A 21,906-nucleotide genomic window follows, 5' to 3' on the forward strand; every position below is an offset into this window, starting at 1 on the left:
CTGCTGATGCCCTGGTTTACAGCTTTGCATTGATTTACACCCCCAGTGGTATTAATGGCAGCCCCATTGTGAGGACCAATGGTGCTGTGGTTGGCATTGAGTGTGACTATTTGAGGTGAGGATGCCCTGTCAGCTTTGGTGTTCCTTAGCCCTAGGAGCTGTTCAACCAGTGTCTGACCCAAATGGGCAGATGTGCCTTAATGGTTGGGGAAGCACTTGTACCAAAGATTGCTGGTTCAAGTCCTTGACCAGCAAGGCACCACTGAGGTACCCTGAACAAGGTGCTGCCCAGGCACTGAATTGACTCCCCCTGATGTGTTTTGATGTCACATGGGTTAAATGCAGAGGATACATTTCATTGTGCACTGTTGTGGTATGTCACTGACCTAAATTCTAATTCTACATGATGCCTGCTCCTTAGGAAACAAAATGTGAGCAGCAATGCCCTGGTGCCAACATGGATCCCCTACTATGCCACAATGGCGGCTGAGGCACAACTGAATTTCTCACTGAGGCTGATGGATGGTAGGCAAGGGGTTCATGCAGCATATCTGGCTTTACTCAGTGGGCTTGTCCTCAAGTCTGTGCCCTTTGTGCAGATGCATGGCAGAATGAGAGGGCCTCCAACGTGTACTTCCTGGGAAGTGTCCTGAACATTGAAGCCTCTGTCCTTGTGGGCAACGGTCAGCCCCTGCGTGTCTTTGTGGACAGCTGTGTGGCCACCTTGGTCCCTGATGTGACCTCTGTCCCAAGCTATGCCATTGTGCAGAACTCTGGGTGAGTAACATTGCATGGCTGTGACACCGCTTGGGCAATGCTGCTTGACATGCCTGGCCTTCAGGTGCCTGACTGATGCCAAGGTGACAGGATCCCGCTCCCAGTTCCTGCCCAGGAAGCAGGATGACAAGCTGCAGCTTCAGCTGGATGCTTTCAGGTTCTCTCAGGATGGCAGGAGCTCAGTGAGTACAGGCACTTGTGCAGGATTTCTGTGCTTAAATGAACTGGTTGTGATGGCAGCTGACCAGCTTTTGGTGTCCCCCTAGCTGTACATTACTTGCAGCCTGAGAGCAACAGTGGCTTCTGTGCCTGTGGATTCCCAACACAAGGCTTGTTCCTTCTCTCTCGCCGCTAACAGGTCAGTGGGTGCAGCATTATGATGCTGGATCAGTTGCAATAGCTAACAATTGCTATTCCCCATTGCAGGTGGGTGTCTGTGGATGGGAATGACCAGGTGTGTGGCTGCTGTGACACCAGCTGTGGGCTTGCAGGTGTAGCAGGTACGCTTGGCTTCCACCAAAAGATGCTCTGGTGGCTTGTGTTGCTGTGACTGAGGCACCCTTCTTGCCCTTGCAGGTGCTCAAGGCACGGGTGTTCTGGGCCCCATTGCTATCCAACAGGCTCCTCCCAAGGCTAGTCAGCCTGGACAGCTGTATATTCTGAAGGGATAGGTACCTGCTGCCCTAATGTGCCCAGCTGTGCATGGTCCCAGGATGGAAGGAGCCGCAACTTGCCTGGCACATTCTCCACTGCTTGTCATGATCTTCCTTCCCCCTGATGTGGTAGTTGTGCAGGAGATCAAGGGCACTGTCTTGTGACTGAATAAACCACTAATTGTGTTTGAAATGGTTGTCTGCCTGTTCCTTTGCTCCCAAGTACACTTCTGGACTGCCTAAATTCTGCAACCCCATCACACTGCTTGCTGCCTGTGGATTTCATGACGAATGAGACCCTGTGGGGAAACGCCAACCCTTACAATGAAGGTGTTGGTGGGGTTGTACACAATGGCCTTCTGTTCAGTCAGGAAACCCTTTTGGGGAAGCTACTCCCTATATTTGGATCAGAGCTTGCTACCAAAAGACAAGGCTAGTCAGTGAGTGCTGATTCCCATCCTCACTCAGTCCCTCTTTCCTGGACAGCAGCTTCCTTTTGATGTGGTCTCAAGCACAACAGCCTGGTTTGGTATCACCTTTGTATCATGTACATGCTCCAAGTAAATAGGAGTACTTGCAAGGGTGTAGGTTCAATTTCAACAATAGTAGGGTCATGATACACTGCTACTGAAATGCAGGATTCCCATCCAATTTGCACTAACAGTAGGTGATGGTATTGCCCCTTAACACTGGTTTCAGCTAGTGCTTAATAAACCCGTGCTGGAGCTTATAAAGAGCAGTGACCAATTGACTGTTACTACATGAGGTGGAGCCGGCTCGTGTGCAAAAGTAATGCACTATTAAATGTGACACGTTTCCTATGAGCAGTCACATGAAACACAGACTACATCAGTTTTAATGCCCATAAAGTGGATCTTTTTCTGTGTGCGGGTGGAGCAGTTTTTACCTTTCAAATCAAGTCAGATAAGGGAAATGCACAAATCCCATCATTTTATGGTAATGCTGTATATTTACAGCAAACTAGTGGTCACTAGCAAGAACTGGTGCTAATTTCACTGATCAACAGAGAAAATCTGTTTCCTGTGTTTGTCATTTTAAGTATTCAATCTGGTCGTACATTTCTCGTGTTTGAATCAACACTAGAGACGCTCCCCGGGTTACGATGGTCTGTGTTACGCTATTTTGACTTGGAATGGATAAATGTTTTTCACTTTCAGTGTTATTCAATAACTCAAATGAGAGGTGTGGACTCGAATCACAATTTTGATGACTTGATGAAATCACAAGACTTGGCACTCCACTTGGACTTTAACACCAATGACTCATGACTTCACTTAGACTTGATCCTTTTGACTTGAAAAGACTTGATACCTTACACCAAACAAAAAGAATTTTATTTTAAAAACGAATACATTTCTTGAATTAACGTTAACAATATTCTAGTCTACTGTCTTATACTTGAGAGACTCTCTCAGCCCTGCTCTCCAAACTACGAAAAACGATGGATTTGATCAGCTGGTCTCTCAACGCAATTGACACCATCTTCTCGACGAGAAGCCTAGGTTCGGGGGAACCTGACTGTCCGGGGGGAACGTATGCTGCTGGCTACACGATGGACGGATGGGAGCGGTGGAGGGTCGTGTGCCTGGCAGCTCTTTCCGTGGAGGACATTGAAGACATCTACCTATTCGGAACCATGATTACAAGTATTATGCTGATTGGATTAGGCATTGCCCTGGTTTATCAAAGATTGAAGAAGACGGTGACAGCCGCTCAAAGTCCCACTAGGCTGGCCGGAATGATTGATGGAGTGGGCAGAGCTGTTAGCACTCAGACTGTGAAACTGGATAACATCATGGAGAAGCTCACAGCTTTGCAAAACTTATTGGATGGCAGAGACCAGCGTGGACATTAGCGTGGACATTAGTGGAGCTGGAAATTACAGCTTCTCGTACGGAAACCCAAACAACCCTATTCTATCAGGTTTTGGCTCCCCCCAATCAGCACTGGCCTCGGCCAAGGCCGCTGCTGAACTAACAACTCCCCCTGAAGAACAAGGCAGTGAGACTCTCTTGCATTCCTTTCCCCCGATCCCAAGGACTTACCGCACCCTCCCCCCCATCCAATGCCTTCGCCGCTTCATACCCCCAGCGTGAACAGGCGGGTCTGTTGACCAGCGCCTCCATGGCTGCAGGACCGGATGGCTGTCTGTCTCTGCTGGACTACCTCCACCTCCCCATTTCCCTCACCTGTTGCAAGTCGTGTCATTTTTATGTTGTAATGCGTAGTGACCATGTGCTTATGTTGCTGAGGTGTTTTTTTCGGTTCCCACAATGTCCTCCCCACTGGAGTACAGTCTGGGGGCTGTTTTTTTATTCTCCTCCTCTCTCCTCATGTTATTCTGTTTCTTTTCTTCTCTCTTCCCCTGTCTCCCGACTGGTCTACCCCCTACTGTGATGTTTGTGTATATGTATGGTCGGGTTGATGGCCAGTTTTTTCGCTGGTACTCGTGACTAGTGACATGGTATATTGCAACAGCAATAAAGGGTTTCATCAATCAATCAATCAATTCATTTCCAGCCAGTTTATACAAACTCCCCAGAATGCCCAGCTCTAACACAACATCCAATCAAGATGCAGAAGCGAAGCATGAAGTAATGTGATGTTACTGAGCGCCAGTCGGACAAAAATGATACCTAGGGTCATTTCATTTGCTTTCACAAATTACGAGGTGGTCAACAAGACATGAACTGCAGTATGCAAAACGTGGGTCAAAAATAACAGATGGAGAGGCTATGACGTCCAACTTCTGAAGTCACACAAAGAAAGGTAAGTCGAAGCTAATGTAGTGACTAATGTCCAGTTAATATTAGCTTAATGGCTTGGTGAATTTTCTAGCTTGTTAGTTAAATCATGGGCTTGGAAAGTCTTTTTGCATACATTATGAAAAGTGTTGCGGATTCTCACTCAGATGTAAATCTGAAATAAGATGACACATTTCTACTTTTAATCCGACAACTAGGGCTACAATGTGCTAAGCTTGATTGCAATGGCTGTTTTTGCTGTACCACTTCCCCATGACTCAAGTGGAAGCAATGGAAAGACTGTGTAGCAAGTTTGTTCGGCGATGACTGGGTGTTCCCCCATCCTTCAGCTCAGTAAACCTGTATAGCAAGACTTCCAAGCTTCACCTGCCAGTGTCATCAGTGGTAGAAGAATTCAAGGTTGCCAAGGCAAGAGCGGTAAGCACACTGGCACTATCGGAAGACATGCTGATAAGACTATCAGGTGCAGCAGGAAGTGGAAGCCACAAGCTGCAGTGAGAGAAGCCAAGGCATACTGGAAGCACCAGGAGATCATTGGGGTGGTCTGCCAGGGTCGGCTGGGTCTTGGTACCTACAGTGACAAGAGGTGGAGTAGGACCAATGCCAAAGGCAGCAGAGGCCTCATAGTGCAGAGGGTCCGGGAGCCGTGTGAAAGCGGCAGGTCTTGCGCGCCAAGGACAGTGGATGCAGTGGGACAATGCACTGGAGCGATCGATGTCCTGGAAGGAAGTGTGGGGTCCTAACATCCTTAAGATCTGGGGCGAAGAAGAAGATCCATCCTGCAAGCAGTGTACCTTGCACCTTGAACCACATCTTGACAGGATGTCCCAAAGTACTTGGAGAGGGCCGATATAGGTGGAGACACGATAAGGTCCTTATGGTGATTTCCAAGTGGAGTTGCAGAGGGTCAAGGCCAATAAACTTCAGGTTTCACCACCCAAGGCTGTCAAGTTGTGCAGGGAAAGAGACAAGGTGCCAAAGGCAAGTACAGCTGCAAAGAATGTCTTTTCCATCTTACTGCAGGGCTCTAGGTGGGAGATACAGGTGGACCTGCAAGAGAAACTCGTCTTCCTGAAAGAGGCAGCTGTAACATCACTCAGGCCAGACATGATCCTGCTATCTAGGAGTAAGATGACCATCCTGATGGCTGAACTTACTGTACCATGGGAGGATAGGCTCACTGTCTCTCACCAGCTGAAAAAAGCCAACTACCAAGACGTGGTTGACGAGGTTCTTGCCAAGGGTTGGTACGCAGTTCTGTTTCCTATAGAAGTTGACTGCCATGGTTTTCCAGCAATATCAGTACGATGCTTCCTACAGAAGATCGGCATGGAACCCAAATAAATCAAGAAGGCCATTGGGGAGCAGCAGCAGAGACCACCTCAGTATGGCTATAGCTGATGAGAGACCACAAGTGCAGGTTCAGTCTTGGCTCAGGGAGTAGGACACCCCAGCCATGCATAGTCCTGAGGCCAGCTGCAGGGAGACGTCCCTGACCGTTACCCCACCATCATGAGGTATCCTAGAGCAAAAGGGACGAAATACCAAGGAAGGATCGCTTTCAGCTGACGACCCTGTAGCTGGTTTTCAAGGATCCTCAGATCATTCTGTCACCAAGGAGTCCCAAGAGAGGGGAGGATTTTGCTACATCTCAAGTGGCTCTTGCAGATTTCTGCTTGTAGCAATGAGTCTTTGATATTTAATTCACCTGAACGTGGAGATAATTGCTCTGTATTGTATCATTTTGAATGCGGTTAATGTTTAATTTTATTATGAAACAATCTGTGTATTATTTTTTTCAATTAACTGGTTGTTTGATTTGAAAAATTCTGAAAATAGTGAAAAATGCCCTAACAGTTACCCAGTCCACACACACACATTCACATACAGCACACAGATTATTCCTCCATAAAGTAGGTAACTTTAGAACTATATTCTAGAAAGCATCAATTTTTTACATTTTTATTTAACTTACACATAAAACGTGCAGCTACATATAGTGTCACTTTAAATTAACAGTACTTGAATGTATTTTATTTAATAAGCTTTGGTTCAGTATGTGGTGTGTGAGTGTGCCCTGCGATGGGCTGGCCCCCCGTCCTGGATTGTTCCCTGCCTCGTGCCCATTGCGTCCGGGATAAGCTCTGGACCCCCAGCGACGCAGCAGGACAAGCAGTTTGGAAAATGGATGGATGGATGGTTCAGTATGAGATGAGGTTGGGTATAACAAAAAAGGACAGTAACAACAATAATGCTGTTGTACTGGGTTAATATTTACTATGAAATGCAACATCAGCACTCCTTTTTTTCTCTGATTAAGTCTAGTTGCACTTGCTGCTGACAAATAAATACACCTCTTAAGAAGCATTTATAATTTCGGAAAATTATTTATTATTACCCAGAAATAAAATACCATATTTGGTCAAGGGACTCGAAATTCAAAGTTTAGGACTTGGGACTCCACTCGGGACTTGCATGTCTGGACTTGTTCCCAACTCTGGTAAATGTTTTTCGTTTTCAGTATGTTATGCAATGGCTTAAATGAGATATTCCACATTTTATTATAAAATAGGATTTGTGTTAATTATTTTGCACAATTGAAAGCTAATGTAAGTGTTCAAAGCATGTTAAGGTAGGCTAGGCTAGTCCATAATGCTTGTTAGGGTAGGTGTACTGTATCAAAATGAATTTTCTCTTTACGATATTTTCGCATTATTATAGGTTTATTGGAACGTAACCTTATCATAACACAATAAACAAATTTAAAGATGAACTTTACTAGCAGCATTATAATAATGACTTTGTTCAAATTTTCAATAAATATATCGTTACGTTGAGTAAATTTGGTTAGTGGAGCGCACCACATGCGACTGGTTCTGTAAATCAGGGAAGAGTTTTATAAGCACTGAAGTGGCGGTGAAGGAATGGACAGCTCAACAGCCGCAACATCTTTCGAAAGAGGAGATATTGCGGATAAAAGAAAAACAGACACTAGCGGTGTGGCGGTACTTTCTGAAGTTCGACACGTTTAGTACCGAAAAGCTGCGTCCGTACTAATGTATATGACCATGACATAAAGCACTGAGATATAAACGTAAATGCTTATACACATAAAACACCAATAACTACCGTTAGCTTAGCAACCGTGACGGCTGCTCCAATACCGGCGTTTCACCCGCTTCCATGGTGCTTCGCCATAGCGCAACATTCGGAAATGTAGGTAGATATTCACTAAATCACCTACGCGAAACTGTATTCGATCTAAGTTTAATCACAGCGCCCGTTTGTAGCAGTTAGCCTTTGTTCGCAAGACGACTAACACGCTTTGCCGTCTATCCAACACTCGGCGCTATAACCCTCACTGAATCACCGCCTCCTTCGTTATCGACGCACTGACTACACAGGGAACATTTCCGTTGTGAGGTCTGGTAGTTACGTGTAATCAGTAGCGCCCCTAGAGGAACCTCGAGACTTAGCAGGTGGGCTCATACCTCAGCGCTGCCTCTAAAGTGACGAGAGACGCTTTTCCTCTCCTTAAGCTCGAATGAACAATTAACAACGACCCTGCTGACCAGTCAGAAAGAAATAAAATTAATTAATAAAGGCGGCGGGTAGCCTGTAGATATACCCGCAATGCAATATATGTCAGATATAATTGTTGACCATGTGCAGTCATGTCAAAAAGTCAAAATTATTTAGACCCCCCCAAAACACCACTAAAATCTCAGTGTATGTGTGCTGTGAGGAATTACAGCATGAGAGCACCAGAGTGGAAACTGCTGTTAAAAAAGTAACTGTTGGTAGAAAAATGTCTTTCAGTCGTTAGAGACCAAGCAGTGATTGATTAACGCTGAATGGTGAGGATTCCATACTGACAAATCAGAACAGGCCAGGCGGGTGCAGATGATTTCAGCAACTATAAAATAGTCTGCCAGCAAACCAGGCCTAACAGCGTGCTTTACTAGCAGCTCTAGGACAATGGCAGTGCACGAGGGGGTCATAGTGTTGCTGCTTTTTTTAGGTTGCAGCTGTGAAGCTCAACTAAAGTCTGGGTTTCCTGTGACCACCCCTCAGGTGGCAGCAGAATATCAAACTGGATTAGGTGCTCCCCAGGTGGTGGCAGCCAGTTACCAGGTTGGCGTAGGGGCTCCCCAGGTGGCGCCGTCCGGCTTCCAGGTTGGCGTAGGGGCTCCCCAGGTGGCGTCCGGTTATCAGGTTGGCGTAGGTGCTCCCCAGGTGGCGTCCGGCTTCCAGGTTGGCGTAGGGGCTCCCCAGGTGGCGCCGTCCGGTTATCAGGTTGGCGTAGGGGCTCCCCAGGTGGCGTCGTCCGGCTTCCAGGTTGGCGTAGGGGCTCCCCAGGTGGCGTCGTCCGGCTTCAAGGTTGGCGTAGGGGCTCCCCAGGTGGCGTCGTCCGGCTTCAAGGTTGGCGTAGGGGCTCCCCAGGTGGCGTCGGCCGGCTTCAAGGTTGGCGTAGGGGCTCCGCAGGTGGCGTCGGCCGGCTTCAAGGTTGGCGTAGGGGCTCCGCAGGTGGCGTCGGCCGGCTTCAAGGTTGGCGTAGGGGCTCCGCAGGTGGCGTCGGCCGGCTACCTGAGCAAGCAAGTTGCTCCTGCTCTGGTTAAATCTGTGACTGGAATGCAAGTGAACCCTGATAGTGTGAGGGTTGTATGTGGGGAGGATTCGGTTATGGTGGATGTGCTACGAGACCTTCTAGCTATTGGCCAGCTGATCAATGCTTCAGACATCACCCTTGGTGGCTGTGCACCCATTGGGCAGGATGCTTCTGGCACAGTGAGGTTTCAGTCTGTGCTGCAGGGCTGTGGAAGTACACTGATGGTATGAGGGCTTCCTTTTGATTGGTTGCTGTGTTGGCTATGCTAGTGCTAATCACGTTGCTCTTCTCCAGATGACTGCTGATGCCCTGGTTTACAGCTTTGCATTGATCTACACCCCCAGTGGTATTAATGGCAGCCCCATTGTGAGGACCAATGGTGCTGTGGTTGGCATTGAGTGTCACTATTTGAGGTGAGGATGCCCTGTCAGCTTTGGTGTTCCTTAGCCCTAGGAGCTGTTCAACCAGTGTCTGACCCAAATGGGCAGATGTGCCTTAATGGTTGGGGAAGCACTTGTACCAAAGATTGCTGGTTCAAGTCCTTGACCAGCAAGGCACCACTGAGGTACCCTGAACAAGGTGCTGCCCAGGCACTGAATTGACTCCCCCTGATGTGTTTTGATGTCACATGGGTTAAATGCAGAGGATACATTTCATTGTGCACTGTTGTGGTATGTCACTGACCTAAATTCTAATTCTACATGATGCCTGCTCCTTAGGAAACAAAATGTCAGCAGCAATGCCCTGGTGCCAACATGGATCCCCTACTATGCCACAATGGCGGCTGAGGCACAACTGAATTTCTCACTGAGGCTGATGGATGGTAGGCAAGGGGTTCATGCAGCATATCTGGCTTTACTCAGTGGGCTTGTCCTCAAGTCTATGTGCCCTTTGTGCAGATGCATGGCAGAATGAGAGGGCCTCCAACGTGTACTTCCTGGGAAGTGTCCTGAACATTGAAGCCTCTGTCCTTGTGGGCAACGGTCAGCCCCTGCGTGTCTTTGTGGACAGCTGTGTGGCCACCTTGGTCCCTGATGTGACCTCTGTCCCAAGCTATGCCATTGTGCAGAACTCTGGGTGAGTAACATTGCATGGCTGTGACACCGCTTGGGCAATGCTGCTTGACATGCCTGGCCTTCAGGTGCCTGACTGATGCCAAGGTGACAGGATCCCGCTCCCAGTTCCTGCCCAGGAAGCAGGATGACAAGCTGCAGCTTCAGCTGGATGCTTTCAGGTTCTCTCAGGATGGCAGGAGCTCAGTGAGTACAGGCACTTGTGCAGGATTTCTGTGCTTAAATGAACTGGTTGTGATGGCAGCTGACCAGCTTTTGGTGTCCCCCTAGCTGTACATTACTTGCAGCCTGAGAGCAACAGTGGCTTCTGTGCCTGTGGATTCCCAACACAAGGCTTGTTCCTTCTCTCTCGCTGCTAACAGGTCAGTGGGTGCAGCATTATGATGCTGGATCAGTTGCAATAGCTAACAATTGCTATTCCCCATTGCAGGTGGGTGTCTGTGGATGGGAATGACCAGGTGTGTGGCTGCTGTGACACCAGCTGTGGGCTTGCAGGTGTAGCAGGTACGCTTGGCTTCCACCAAAAGATGCTCTGGTGGCTTGTGTTGCTGTGACTGAGGCACCCTTCTTGCCCTTGCAGGTGCTCAAGGCACGGGTGTTCTGGGCCCCATTGCTATCCAACAGGCTCCTCCCAAGGCTAGTCAGCCTGGACAGCTGTATATTCTGAAGGGATAGGTACCTGCTGCCCTAATGTGCCCAGCTGTGCATGGTCCCAGGATGGAAGGAGCCACAACTTGCCTGGCACATTCTCCACTGCTTGTCATGATCTTCCTTCCCCCTGATGTGGTAGTTGTGCAGGAGATCAAGGGCACTGTCTTGTGACTGAATAAACCACTAATTGTGTTTGAAATGGTTGTCTGCCTGTTCCTTTGCTCCCAAGTACACTTCTGGACTGCCTAAATTCTGCAACCCCATCACACTGCTTGCTGCCTGTGGATTTCATGACGAATGAGACCCTGTGGGGAAACGCCAACTCTTACAATGAAGGTGTTGGTGGGGTTGTACACAATGGCCTTCTGTTCAGTCAGGAAACCCTTTTGGGGAAGCTACTCCCTATATTTGGATCAGAGCTTGCTACCAAAAGACAAGGCTAGTCGGTGAGTGCTGATTCCCATCCTCACTCAGTCCCTCTTTCCTGGACAGCAGCTTCCTTTTGATGTGGTCTCAAGCACAACAGCCTGGTTTGGTATCACCTTTGTATCATGTACATGCTCCAAGTAAATAGGAGTACTTGCAAGGGTGTAGGTTCAATTTCAACAATAGTAGGGTCATGATACACTGCTACTGAAATGCAGGATTCCCATCCAATTTGCACTAACAGTAGGTGATGGTATTGCCCCTTAACACTGGTTTCAGCTAGTGCTTAATAAACCCGTGCTGGAGCTTATAAAGAGCAGTGACCAATTGACTGTTACTACATGAGGTGGAGCCGGCTCGTGTGCAAAAGTAATGCACTATTAAATGTGACATGTTTCCTATGAGCAGTCACATGAAACACAGACTACATCAGTTTTAATGCCCATAAAGTGGATCTTTTTCTGTGTGCGGGTGGAGCAGTTTTTACCTTTCAAATCAAGTCAGATAAGGGAAATGCACAAATCCCGTCATTTTATGGTAATGCTGTATATTTACAGCAAACTACAGTGGTCACTAGCAAGAACTGGTGCTAATTTCACTGATCAAAAGAGAAAATCTGTTTCCTGTGTTTGTCATTTTAAGTATTCAATCTGGTCGTACATTTCTCGTGTTTGAATCAACACTAGAGACGCTCCCCGGGTTACGATGGTCTGTGTTACGCTATTTTGACTTGGAATGGATAAATGTTTTTCACTTTCAGTGTTATTCAATAACTCAAATGAGAGGTGTGGACTCGAGTCACAATTTTGATGACTTGATGAAATCACAAAAGACTTGGCACTCCACTTGGACTTTAACACCAATGACTCATGACTTCACTTAGACTTGATCCTTTTGACTTGAAAAGACTTGATACCTTACACCAAACAAAAAGAATTTTATTTTAAAAACGAATACATTTCTTGAATTAACGTTAACAATATTCTAGTCTACTGTCTTATACTTGAGAGACTCTCTCAGCCCTGCTCTCCAAACTACGAAAAACGATGGATTTGATCAGCTGGTCTCTCAACGCAATTGACACCATCTTCTCGACGAGAAGCCTAGGTTCGGGGGAACCTGACTGTCCGGGGGGAACGTATGCTGCTGGCTACACGATGGACGGATGGGAGCGGTGGAGGGTCGTGTGCCTGGCAGCTCTTTCCGTGGAGGACATTGAAGACATCTACCTATTCGGAACCATGATTACAGGTATTATGCTGATTGGATTAGGCATTGCCCTGGTTTATCAAAGATTGAAGAAGACGGTGACAGCCGCTCAAAGCCCCACTAGGCTGGCCGGAATGATTGATGGAGTGGGCAGAGCTGTTAGCACTCAGACTGTGAAACTGGATAACATCATGGAGAAGCTCACAGCTTTGCAAAACTTATTGGATGGCAGAGGCCAGCGTGGACATTAGCGTGGACATTAGTGGAGCTGGAAATTACAGCTTCTCGTACGGAAACCCAAACAACCCTATTCTATCAGGTTTTGGCTCCCCCCAATCAGCACTGGCCTCGGCCAAGGCCGCTGCTGAACTAACAACTCCCCCTGAAGAACAAGGCAGTGAGACTCTCTTGCATTCCTCTCCCCCGATCCCAAGGACTTACCGCACCCTCCCCCCCATCCAACGCCTTCGCCGCTTCATACCCCCAGCGTGAACAGGCGGGTCTGTTGACCAGCGCCTCCATGGCTGCAGGACCGGATGGCTGTCTGTCTCTGCTGGACTACCTCCACCTCCCCATTTCCCTCACCTGTTGCAAGTCGTGTCATTTTTATGTTGTAATGCGTAGTGACCATGTGCTTATGTTGCTGAGGTGTTTTTTTCGGTTCCCACAATGTCCTCCCCACTGGAGTACAGTCTGGGGGCTGTTTTTTTATTCTCCTCCTCTCTCCTCATGTTATTCTGTTTCTTTTCTTCTCTCTTCCCCTGTCTCCCGACTGGTCTACCCCCTACTGTGATGTTTGTGTATATGTATGGTCGGGTTGATGGCCAGTTTTTTCGCTGGTACTCGTGACTAGTGACATGGTATATTGCAACAGCAATAAAGGGTTTCATCAATCAATCAATCAATTCATTTCCAGCCAGTTTATACAAACTCCCCAGAATGCCCAGCTCTAACACAACATCCAATCAAGATGCAGAAGCGAAGCATGAAGTAATGTGATGTTACTGAGCGCCAGTCGGACAAAAATGATACCTAGGGTCATTTCATTTGCTTTCACAAATTACGAGGTGGTCAACAAGACATGAACTGCAGTATGCAAAACGTGGGTCAAAAATAACAGATGGAGAGGCTATGACGTCCAACTTCTGAAGTCACACAAAGAAAGGTAAGTCGAAGCTAATGTAGTGACTAATGTCCAGTTAATATTAGCTTAATGGCTTGGTGAATTTTCTAGCTTGTTAGTTAAATCATGGGCTTGGAAAGTCTTTTTGCATACATTATGAAAAGTGTTGCGGATTCTCACTCAGATGTAAATCTGAAATAAGATGACACATTTCTACTTTTAATCCGACAACTAGGGCTACAATGTGCTAAGCTTGATTGCAATGGCTGTTTTTGCTGTACCACTTCCCCATGACTCAAGTGGAAGCAATGGAAAGACTGTGTAGCAAGTTTGTTCGGCGATGACTGGGTGTTCCCCCATCCTTCAGCTCAGTAAACCTGTATAGCAAGACTTCCAAGCTTCACCTGCCAGTGTCATCAGTGGTAGAAGAATTCAAGGTTGCCAAGGCAAGAGCGGTAAGCACACTGGCACTATCGGAAGACATGCTGATAAGACTATCAGGTGCAGCAGGAAGTGGAAGCCACAAGCTGCAGTGAGAGAAGCCAAGGCATACTGGAAGCACCAGGAGATCATTGGGGTGGTCTGCCAGGGTCGGCTGGGTCTTGGTACCTACAGTGACAAGAGGTGGAGTAGGACCAATGCCAAAGGCAGCAGAGGCCTCATAGTGCAGAGGGTCCGGGAGCCGTGTGAAAGCGGCAGGTCTTGCGCGCCAAGGACAGTGGATGCAGTGGGACAATGCACTGGAGCGATCGATGTCCTGGAAGGAAGTGTGGGGTCCTAACATCCTTAAGATCTGGGGCGAAGAAGAAGATCCATCCTGCAAGCAGTGTACCTTGCACCTTGAACCACATCTTGACAGGATGTCCCAAAGTACTTGGAGAGGGCCGATATAGGTGGAGACACGATAAGGTCCTTATGGTGATTTCCAAGTGGAGTTGCAGAGGGTCAAGGCCAATAAACTTCAGGTTTCACCACCCAAGGCTGTCAAGTTGTGCAGGGAAAGAGACAAGGTGCCAAAGGCAAGTACAGCTGCAAAGAATGTCTTTTCCATCTTACTGCAGGGCTCTAGGTGGGAGATACAGGTGGACCTGCAAGAGAAACTCGTCTTCCTGAAAGAGGCAGCTGTAACATCACTCAGGCCAGACATGATCCTGCTATCTAGGAGTAAGATGACCATCCTGATGGCTGAACTTACTGTACCATGGGAGGATAGGCTCACTGTCTCTCACCAGCTGAAAAAAGCCAACTACCAAGACGTGGTTGACGAGGTTCTTGCCAAGGGTTGGTACGCAGTTCTGTTTCCTATAGAAGTTGACTGCCATGGTTTTCCAGCAATATCAGTACGATGCTTCCTACAGAAGATCGGCATGGAACCCAAATAAATCAAGAAGGCCATTGGGGAGCAGCAGCAGAGACCACCTCAGTATGGCTATAGCTGATGAGAGACCACAAGTGCAGGTTCAGTCTTGGCTCAGGGAGTAGGACACCCCAGCCATGCATAGTCCTGAGGCCAGCTGCAGGGAGACGTCCCTGACCGTTACCCCACCATCATGAGGTATCCTAGAGCAAAAGGGACGAAATACCAAGGAAGGATCGCTTTCAGCTGACGACCCTGTAGCTGGTTTTCAAGGATCCTCAGATCATTCTGTCACCAAGGAGTCCCAAGAGAGGGGAGGATTTTGCTACATCTCAAGTGGCTCTTGCAGATTTCTGCTTGTAGCAATGAGTCTTTGATATTTAATTCACCTGAACGTGGAGATAATTGCTCTGTATTGTATCATTTTGAATGCGGTTAATGTTTAATTTTATCATGAAACAATCTGTGTATTATTTTTTTCAATTAACTGGTTGTTTGATTTGAAAAATTCTGAAAATAGTGAAAAATGCCCTAACAGTTACCCAGTCCACACACACACATTCACATACAGCACACAGATTATTCCTCCATAAAGTAGGTAACTTTAGAACTATATTCTAGAAAGCATCAATTTTTTACATTTTTATTTAACTTACACATAAAACGTGCAGCTACATATAGTGTCACTTTAAATTAACAGTACTTGAATGTATTTTATTTAATAAGCTTTGGTTCAGTATGTGGTGTGTGAGTGTGCCCTGCGATGGGCTGGCCCCCCGTCCTGGATTGTTCCCTGCCTCGTGCCCATTGCGTCCGGGATAAGCTCTGGACCCCCAGCGACGCAGCAGGACAAGCAGTTTGGAAAATGGATGGATGGATGGTTCAGTATGAGATGAGGTTGGGTATAACAAAAAAGGACAGTAACAACAATAATGCTGTTGTACTGGGTTAATATTTACTATGAAATGCAACATCAGCACTCCTTTTTTTCTCTGATTAAGTCTAGTTGCACTTGCTGCTGACAAATAAATACACCTCTTAAGAAGCATTTATAATTTCGGAAAATTATTTATTATTACCCAGAAATAAAATACCATATTTGGTCAAGGGACTCGAAATTCAAAGTTTAGGACTTGGGACTCCACTCGGGATTTGCATGTCTGGACTTGTTCCCAACTCTGGTAAATGTTTTTCGTTTTCAGTATGTTATGCAATGGCTTAAATGAGATATTCGACATTTTATTATAAAATAGGATTTGTGTTAATTATTTTGCACAATTGAAAGCTAATGTAAGTGTTCAAAGCATGTTAAGGTAGGCTAGGCTAGTCCATAATGCTTGTTAGGGTAGGTGTACTGTATCAAAATGAATTTTCTCTTTACGATATTTTCGCATTATTATAGGTTTATTGGAACGTAACCTTATCATAACACAATAAACAAATTTAAAGATGAACTTTACTAGCAGCATTATAATAATGACTTTGTTCAAATTTTCAATAAATATATCGTTACGTTGAGTAAATTTGGTTAGTGGAGCGCACCACATGCGACTGGTTCTGTAAATCAGGGAAGAGTTTTATAAGCACTGAAGTGGCGGTGAAGGAATGGACAGCTCAACAGCCGCAACATCTTTCGAAAGAGGAGATATTGCGGATAAAAGAAAAACAGACACTAGCGGTGTGGCGGTACTTTCTGAAGTTCGACACGTTTAGTACCGAAAAGCTGCGTCCGTACTAATGTATATGACCATGACATAAAGCACTGAGATATAAACGTAAATGCTTATACACATAAAACACCAATAACTACCGTTAGCTTAGCAACCGTGACGGCTGCTCCAATACCGGCGTTTCACCCGCTTCCATGGTGCTTCGCCATAGCGCAACATTCGGAAATGTAGGTAGATATTCACTAAATCACCTACGCGAAACTGTATTCGATCTAAGTTTAATCACAGCGCCCGTTTGTAGCAGTTAGCCTTTGTTCGCAAGACGACTAACACGCTTTGCCGTCTATCCAACACTCGGCGCTATAACCCTCACTGAATCACCGCCTCCTTCGTTATCGACGCACTGACTACACAGGGAACATTTCCGTTGTGAGGTCTGGTAGTTACGTGTAATCAGTAGCGCCCCTAGAGGAACCTCGAGACTTAGCAGGTGGGCTCATACCTCAGCGCTGCCTCTAAAGTGACGAGAGACGCTTTTCCTCTCCTTAAGCTCGAATGAACAATTAACAACGACCCTGCTGACCAGTCAGAAAGAAATAAAATTAATTAATAAAGGCGGCGGGTAGCCTGTAGATATACCAGCAATGCAATATATGTCAGATATAATTGTTGACCATGTGCAGTCATGTCAAAAAGTCAAAATTATTTAGACCCCCCCAAAACACCACTAAAATCTCAGTGTATGTGTGCTGTGAGGAATTACAGCATGAGAGCACCAGAGTGGAAACTGCTGTTAAAAAAGTAACTGTTGGTAGAAAAATGTCTTTCAGTCGTTAGAGACCAAGCAGTGATTGATTAACGCTGAATGGTGAGGATTCCATACTGACAAATCAGAACAGGCCAGGCGGGTGCAGATGATTTCAGCAACTATAAAATAGTCTGCCAGCAAACCAGGCCTAACAGCGTGCTTTACTAGCAGCTCTAGGACAATGGCAGTGCACGAGGGGGTCATAGTGTTGCTGCTTTTTTTAGGTTGCAGCTGTGAAGCTCAACTAAAGTCTGGGTTTCCTGTGACCACCCCTCAGGTGGCAGCAGAATATCAAACTGGATTAGGTGCTCCCCAGGTGGTGGCAGCCAGTTACCAGGTTGGCGTAGGGGCTCCCCAGGTGGCGCCGTCCGGCTTCCAGGTTGGCGTAGGGGCTCCCCAGGTGGCGCCGTCCGGCTTCCAGGTTGGCGTAGGTGCTCCCCAGGTGGCGTCCGGCTTCCAGGTTGGCGTAGGGGTTCCCCAGGTGGCGCCGTCCGGTTATCAGGTTGGCGTAGGTGCTCCCCAGGTGGCGTCGTCCGGCTTCCAGGTTGGCGTAGGGGCTCCCCAGGTGGCGTCGTCCGGCTTCCAGGTTGGCGTTGGCGCTCCCCAGGTGGCGTCGTCCGGCTTCAAGGTTGGCGTAGGGGCTCCCCAGGTGGCGTCGTCCGGCTTCAAGGTTGGCGTAGGGGCTCCCCAGGTGGCGTCGTCCGGCTTCAAGGTTGGCGTAGGGGCTCCCCAGGTGGCGTCGACCGGCTTCAAGGTTGGCGTAGGGGCTCCCCAGGTGGCGTCGACCGGCTTCAAGGTTGGCGTAGGGGCTCCCCAGGTGGCGTCGACCGGCTTCAAGGTTGGCGTAGGGGCTCCCCAGGTGGCGTCCGGCTTCCAGGTTGGCGTAGGTGCTCCCCAGGTTGCGTCCGGTTATCAGGTTGGCGTAGGTGCTCCCCAGGTGGCGTCCGGCTTCCAGGTTGGCGTAGGGGCTCCCCAGGTGGCGTCGACCGGCTTCAAGGTTGGCGTAGGTGCTCCCCAGGTGGCGTCGACCGGCTTCAAGGTTGGCGTAGGTGCTCCCCAGGTGGCGTCGACCGGCTTCAAGGTTGGCGTAGGTGCTCCCCAGGTGGCGTCGACCGGCTTCAAGGTTGGCGTAGGTGCTCCCCAGGTGGCGTCGACCGGCTTCAAGGTTGGCGTAGGTGCTCCCCAGGTGGCGTCGGCCGGCTACCTGAGCAAGCAAGTTGCTCCTGCTCTGGTTAAATCTGTGACTGGAATGCAAGTGAACCCTGATAGTGTGAGGGTTGTATGTGGGGAGGATTCGGTTATGGTGGATGTGCTACGAGACCTTCTAGCTATTGGCCAGCTGATCAATGCTTCAGACATCACCCTTGGTGGCTGTGCACCCATTGGGCAGGATGCTTCTGGCACAGTGAGGTTTCAGTCTGTGCTGCAGGGCTGTGGAAGTACACTGATGGTATGAGGGCTTCCTTTTGATTGGTTGCTGTGTTGGCTATGCTAGTGCTAATCACGTTGCTCTTCTCTAGATGACTGCTGATGCCCTGGTTTACAGCTTTGCATTGATCTACACCCCCAGTGGTATTAATGGCAGCCCCATTGTGAGGACCAATGGTGCTGTGGTTGGCATTGAGTGTGACTATTTGAGGTGAGGATGCCCTGTCAGCTTTGGTGTTCCTTAGCCCTAGGAGCTGTTCAACCAGTGTCTGACCCAAATGGGCAGATGTGCCTTAATGGTTGGGGAAGCACTTGTACCAAAGATTGCTGGTTCAAGTCCTTGACCAGCAAGGCACCACTGAGGTACCCTGAACAAGGTGCTGCCCAGGCACTGAATTGACTCCCCCTGATGTGTTTTGATGTCACATGGGTTAAATGCAGAGGATACATTTCATTGTGCACTGTTGTGGTATGTCACTGACCTAAATTCTAATTCTACATGATGCCTGCTCCTTAGGAAACAAAATGTGAGCAGCAATGCCCTGGTGCCAACATGGATCCCCTACTATGCCACAATGGCGGCTGAGGCACAACTGAATTTCTCACTGAGGCTGATGGATGGTAGGCAAGGGGTTCATGCAGCATATCTGGCTTTACTCAGTGGGCTTGTCCTCAAGTCTGTGCCCTTTGTGCAGATGCATGGCAGAATGAGAGGGCCTCCAACGTGTACTTCCTGGGAAGTGTCCTGAACATTGAAGCCTCTGTCCTTGTGGGCAACGGTCAGCCCCTGCGTGTCTTTGTGGACAGCTGTGTGGCCACCTTGGTCCCTGATGTGACCTCTGTCCCAAGCTATGCCATTGTGCAGAACTCTGGGTGAGTAACATTGCATGGCTGTGACACCGCTTGGGCAATGCTGCTTGACATGCCTGGCCTTCAGGTGCCTGACTGATGCCAAGGTGACAGGATCCCGCTCCCAGTTCCTGCCCAGGAAGCAGGATGACAAGCTGCAGCTTCAGCTGGATGCTTTCAGGTTCTCTCAGGATGGCAGGAGCTCAGTGAGTACAGGCACTTGTGCAGGATTTCTGTGCTTAAATGAACTGGTTGTGATGGCAGCTGACCAGCTTTTGGTGTCCCCCTAGCTGTACATTACTTGCAGCCTGAGAGCAACAGTGGCTTCTGTGCCTGTGGATTCCCAACACAAGGCTTGTTCCTTCTCTCTCGCCGCTAACAGGTCAGTGGGTGCAGCATTATGATGCTGGATCAGTTGCAATAGCTAACAATTGCTATTCCCCATTGCAGGTGGGTGTCTGTGGATGGGAATGACCAGGTGTGTGGCTGCTGTGACACCAGCTGTGGGCTTGCAGGTGTAGCAGGTACGCTTGGCTTCCACCAAAAGATGCTCTGGTGGCTTGTGTTGCTGTGACTGAGGCACCCTTCTTGCCCTTGCAGGTGCTCAAGGCACGGGTGTTCTGGGCCCCATTGCTATCCAACAGGCTCCTCCCAAGGCTAGTCAGCCTGGACAGCTGTATATTCTGAAGGGATAGGTACCTGCTGCCCTAATGTGCCCAGCTGTGCATGGTCCCAGGATGGAAGGAGCCGCAACTTGCCTGGCACATTCTCCACTGCTTGTCATGATCTTCCTTCCCCCTGATGTGGTAGTTGTGCAGGAGATCAAGGGCACTGTCTTGTGACTGAATAAACCACTAATTGTGTTTGAAATGGTTGTCTGCCTGTTCCTTTGCTCCCAAGTACACTTCTGGACTGCCTAAATTCTGCAACCCCATCACACTGCTTGCTGCCTGTGGATTTCATGACGAATGGGATCCTGTGGGGAAGCAATACTTAGATGGAAAATGTTGGTTTACATAATGGTATTCCCTTCACTAAGGAAGCCATTTCAGATTTCCTTGATGTGCTGATCTCAAGCCCCACAGCCTGGTCTGGTATCCACTTTGTAACAAGTGGTCATACTGAATAGAAGTAACTGCAAATGTGTAGGACTGGTGCCAACAATGGTAGGGACTAGGGCGTCATGTACTGACAAAGGAAATGCAGACTGCACATCCAACCCAGTGTCAGCAATTGACTAGCAGTAGGTGGTATCACACCTTAATACTGGTTCCCTGCGTAGTTCTTTTAAAGCAGAGACCAATGCAGTATGAGGTGGAGTGCACTCAAACGCACCTGCAGTACTTTCAACACATCAGACCCTCCCTACTATATGCATAATGGTCCATACAGTAACCGCGTTTGAGGCTGAAATTTCAGTGTGCCTGTGGTGCAGTGTTTCCCTTTTAAACAAGGGAAACATGCGGTATCTAAATACTGTTACAGCAAATTAGTGGGTTTTTTTTTAGTAAGAACCGATGCCAATGATTCCACCGATCTAAAGAACAGTTTGTGTAAGTATTCAATCTGGTCGTGCATTTCTAGTGCTTGGATCAACACTACAGATGCCCTCTGGGACGATGGTCTTCCATATTTTGACTACGATGGGTAAATGTTTTTTGCTTTCATTATGCAATAACTTGATTTTATTAGGTGTTGCGTTAATTTTTACCCATTTGTACGCTAATGTAAGGGTTTAAAGCTAGGCTATAGGCTATAATGTGTACGTGTACATTTACGATATTTTTTCTTTATGACGGGTTTATCAGAACCTAACCCCACCGTAACCTGGGGACAGGATGTATTTCCTAAATATACGATTTGGGGAATATGTGAAATTTTCATCAATTGAAATAGTCGCAATATAGGGACATGGAATTCCGGTACGTAATAGCTTTGGTTCACTTTGACCTGAAGTATAAAACTTGGTATATTTTGGGCTTGTTGCAGCCATATTTACAGTACATAAATCCAAATCAATGGAATCATAAAAAAAAAATTGGAAAAAAATTCTCTAGGTGGTAAGTTTGGGATAAGACTTTGCTGGGGCATAATATTGGCAGCCATCAGGGACATGTACAGTCATCTGAAGCTGACCAGAGTTATGCCGCTCTTAGAATGCGAGGTTCCAAGTGTCTTGCGCAGATGTTTATTTACAGCACACTAAGCACTGACGTAAACACCGTAGAACTAAAGATACAGGACAAATACAAAGAAAATACATATTACATATTCGCTAACAATAAGATACATACAACGATAAACTCAAATTACAGCATATGTTTGAATGTATGAATGATGTTTGAAAATTCTTGCTTATGGACGTTTCTCAATCTCTTGTGCAATCCAAAACTCCAGCACCGCTCGTAACAACTTATTACTCTCCCGCCAGCATACAGGAAATGACGTAGAACACATACGTACGAAGCAGTTAAAATATATGCAAAA

At 47.6% G+C, this 21,906-nt stretch overlaps 1 protein-coding gene and 1 pseudogene across 1 annotated transcript in view; both read left to right on the forward strand.

Moving 5' to 3' along the window:
- Positions 1–19,454, forward strand: part of LOC125747808 (uncharacterized) — a 136,537-nt gene extending 117,083 nt beyond the window's left edge. Inside the window, exons 12-18 of the mRNA XM_049023318.1 lie at positions 8,471–8,554; positions 8,597–8,680; positions 17,771–18,001; positions 18,287–18,592; positions 18,663–18,781; positions 19,088–19,191; positions 19,266–19,454. Coding sequence (XP_048879275.1) covers positions 8,471–8,554; positions 8,597–8,680; positions 17,771–18,001; positions 18,287–18,592; positions 18,663–18,781; positions 19,088–19,191; positions 19,266–19,447 — 1,110 coding nt within the window. The 3' untranslated portion in view covers positions 19,448–19,454. The remainder of the gene's footprint in view (positions 1–8,470; positions 8,555–8,596; positions 8,681–17,770; positions 18,002–18,286; positions 18,593–18,662; positions 18,782–19,087; positions 19,192–19,265) is intronic.
- On the forward strand, positions 19,454–19,993 carry LOC125747810 (zona pellucida sperm-binding protein 3-like; annotated as a pseudogene).
- Positions 19,994–21,906: the final 1,913 nt, after the last annotated feature.

This window comes from Brienomyrus brachyistius, chromosome 8 (assembly GCF_023856365.1).
Source record: "Brienomyrus brachyistius isolate T26 chromosome 8, BBRACH_0.4, whole genome shotgun sequence".
Taxonomy (NCBI): Eukaryota; Metazoa; Chordata; class Actinopteri; order Osteoglossiformes; family Mormyridae; genus Brienomyrus; species Brienomyrus brachyistius.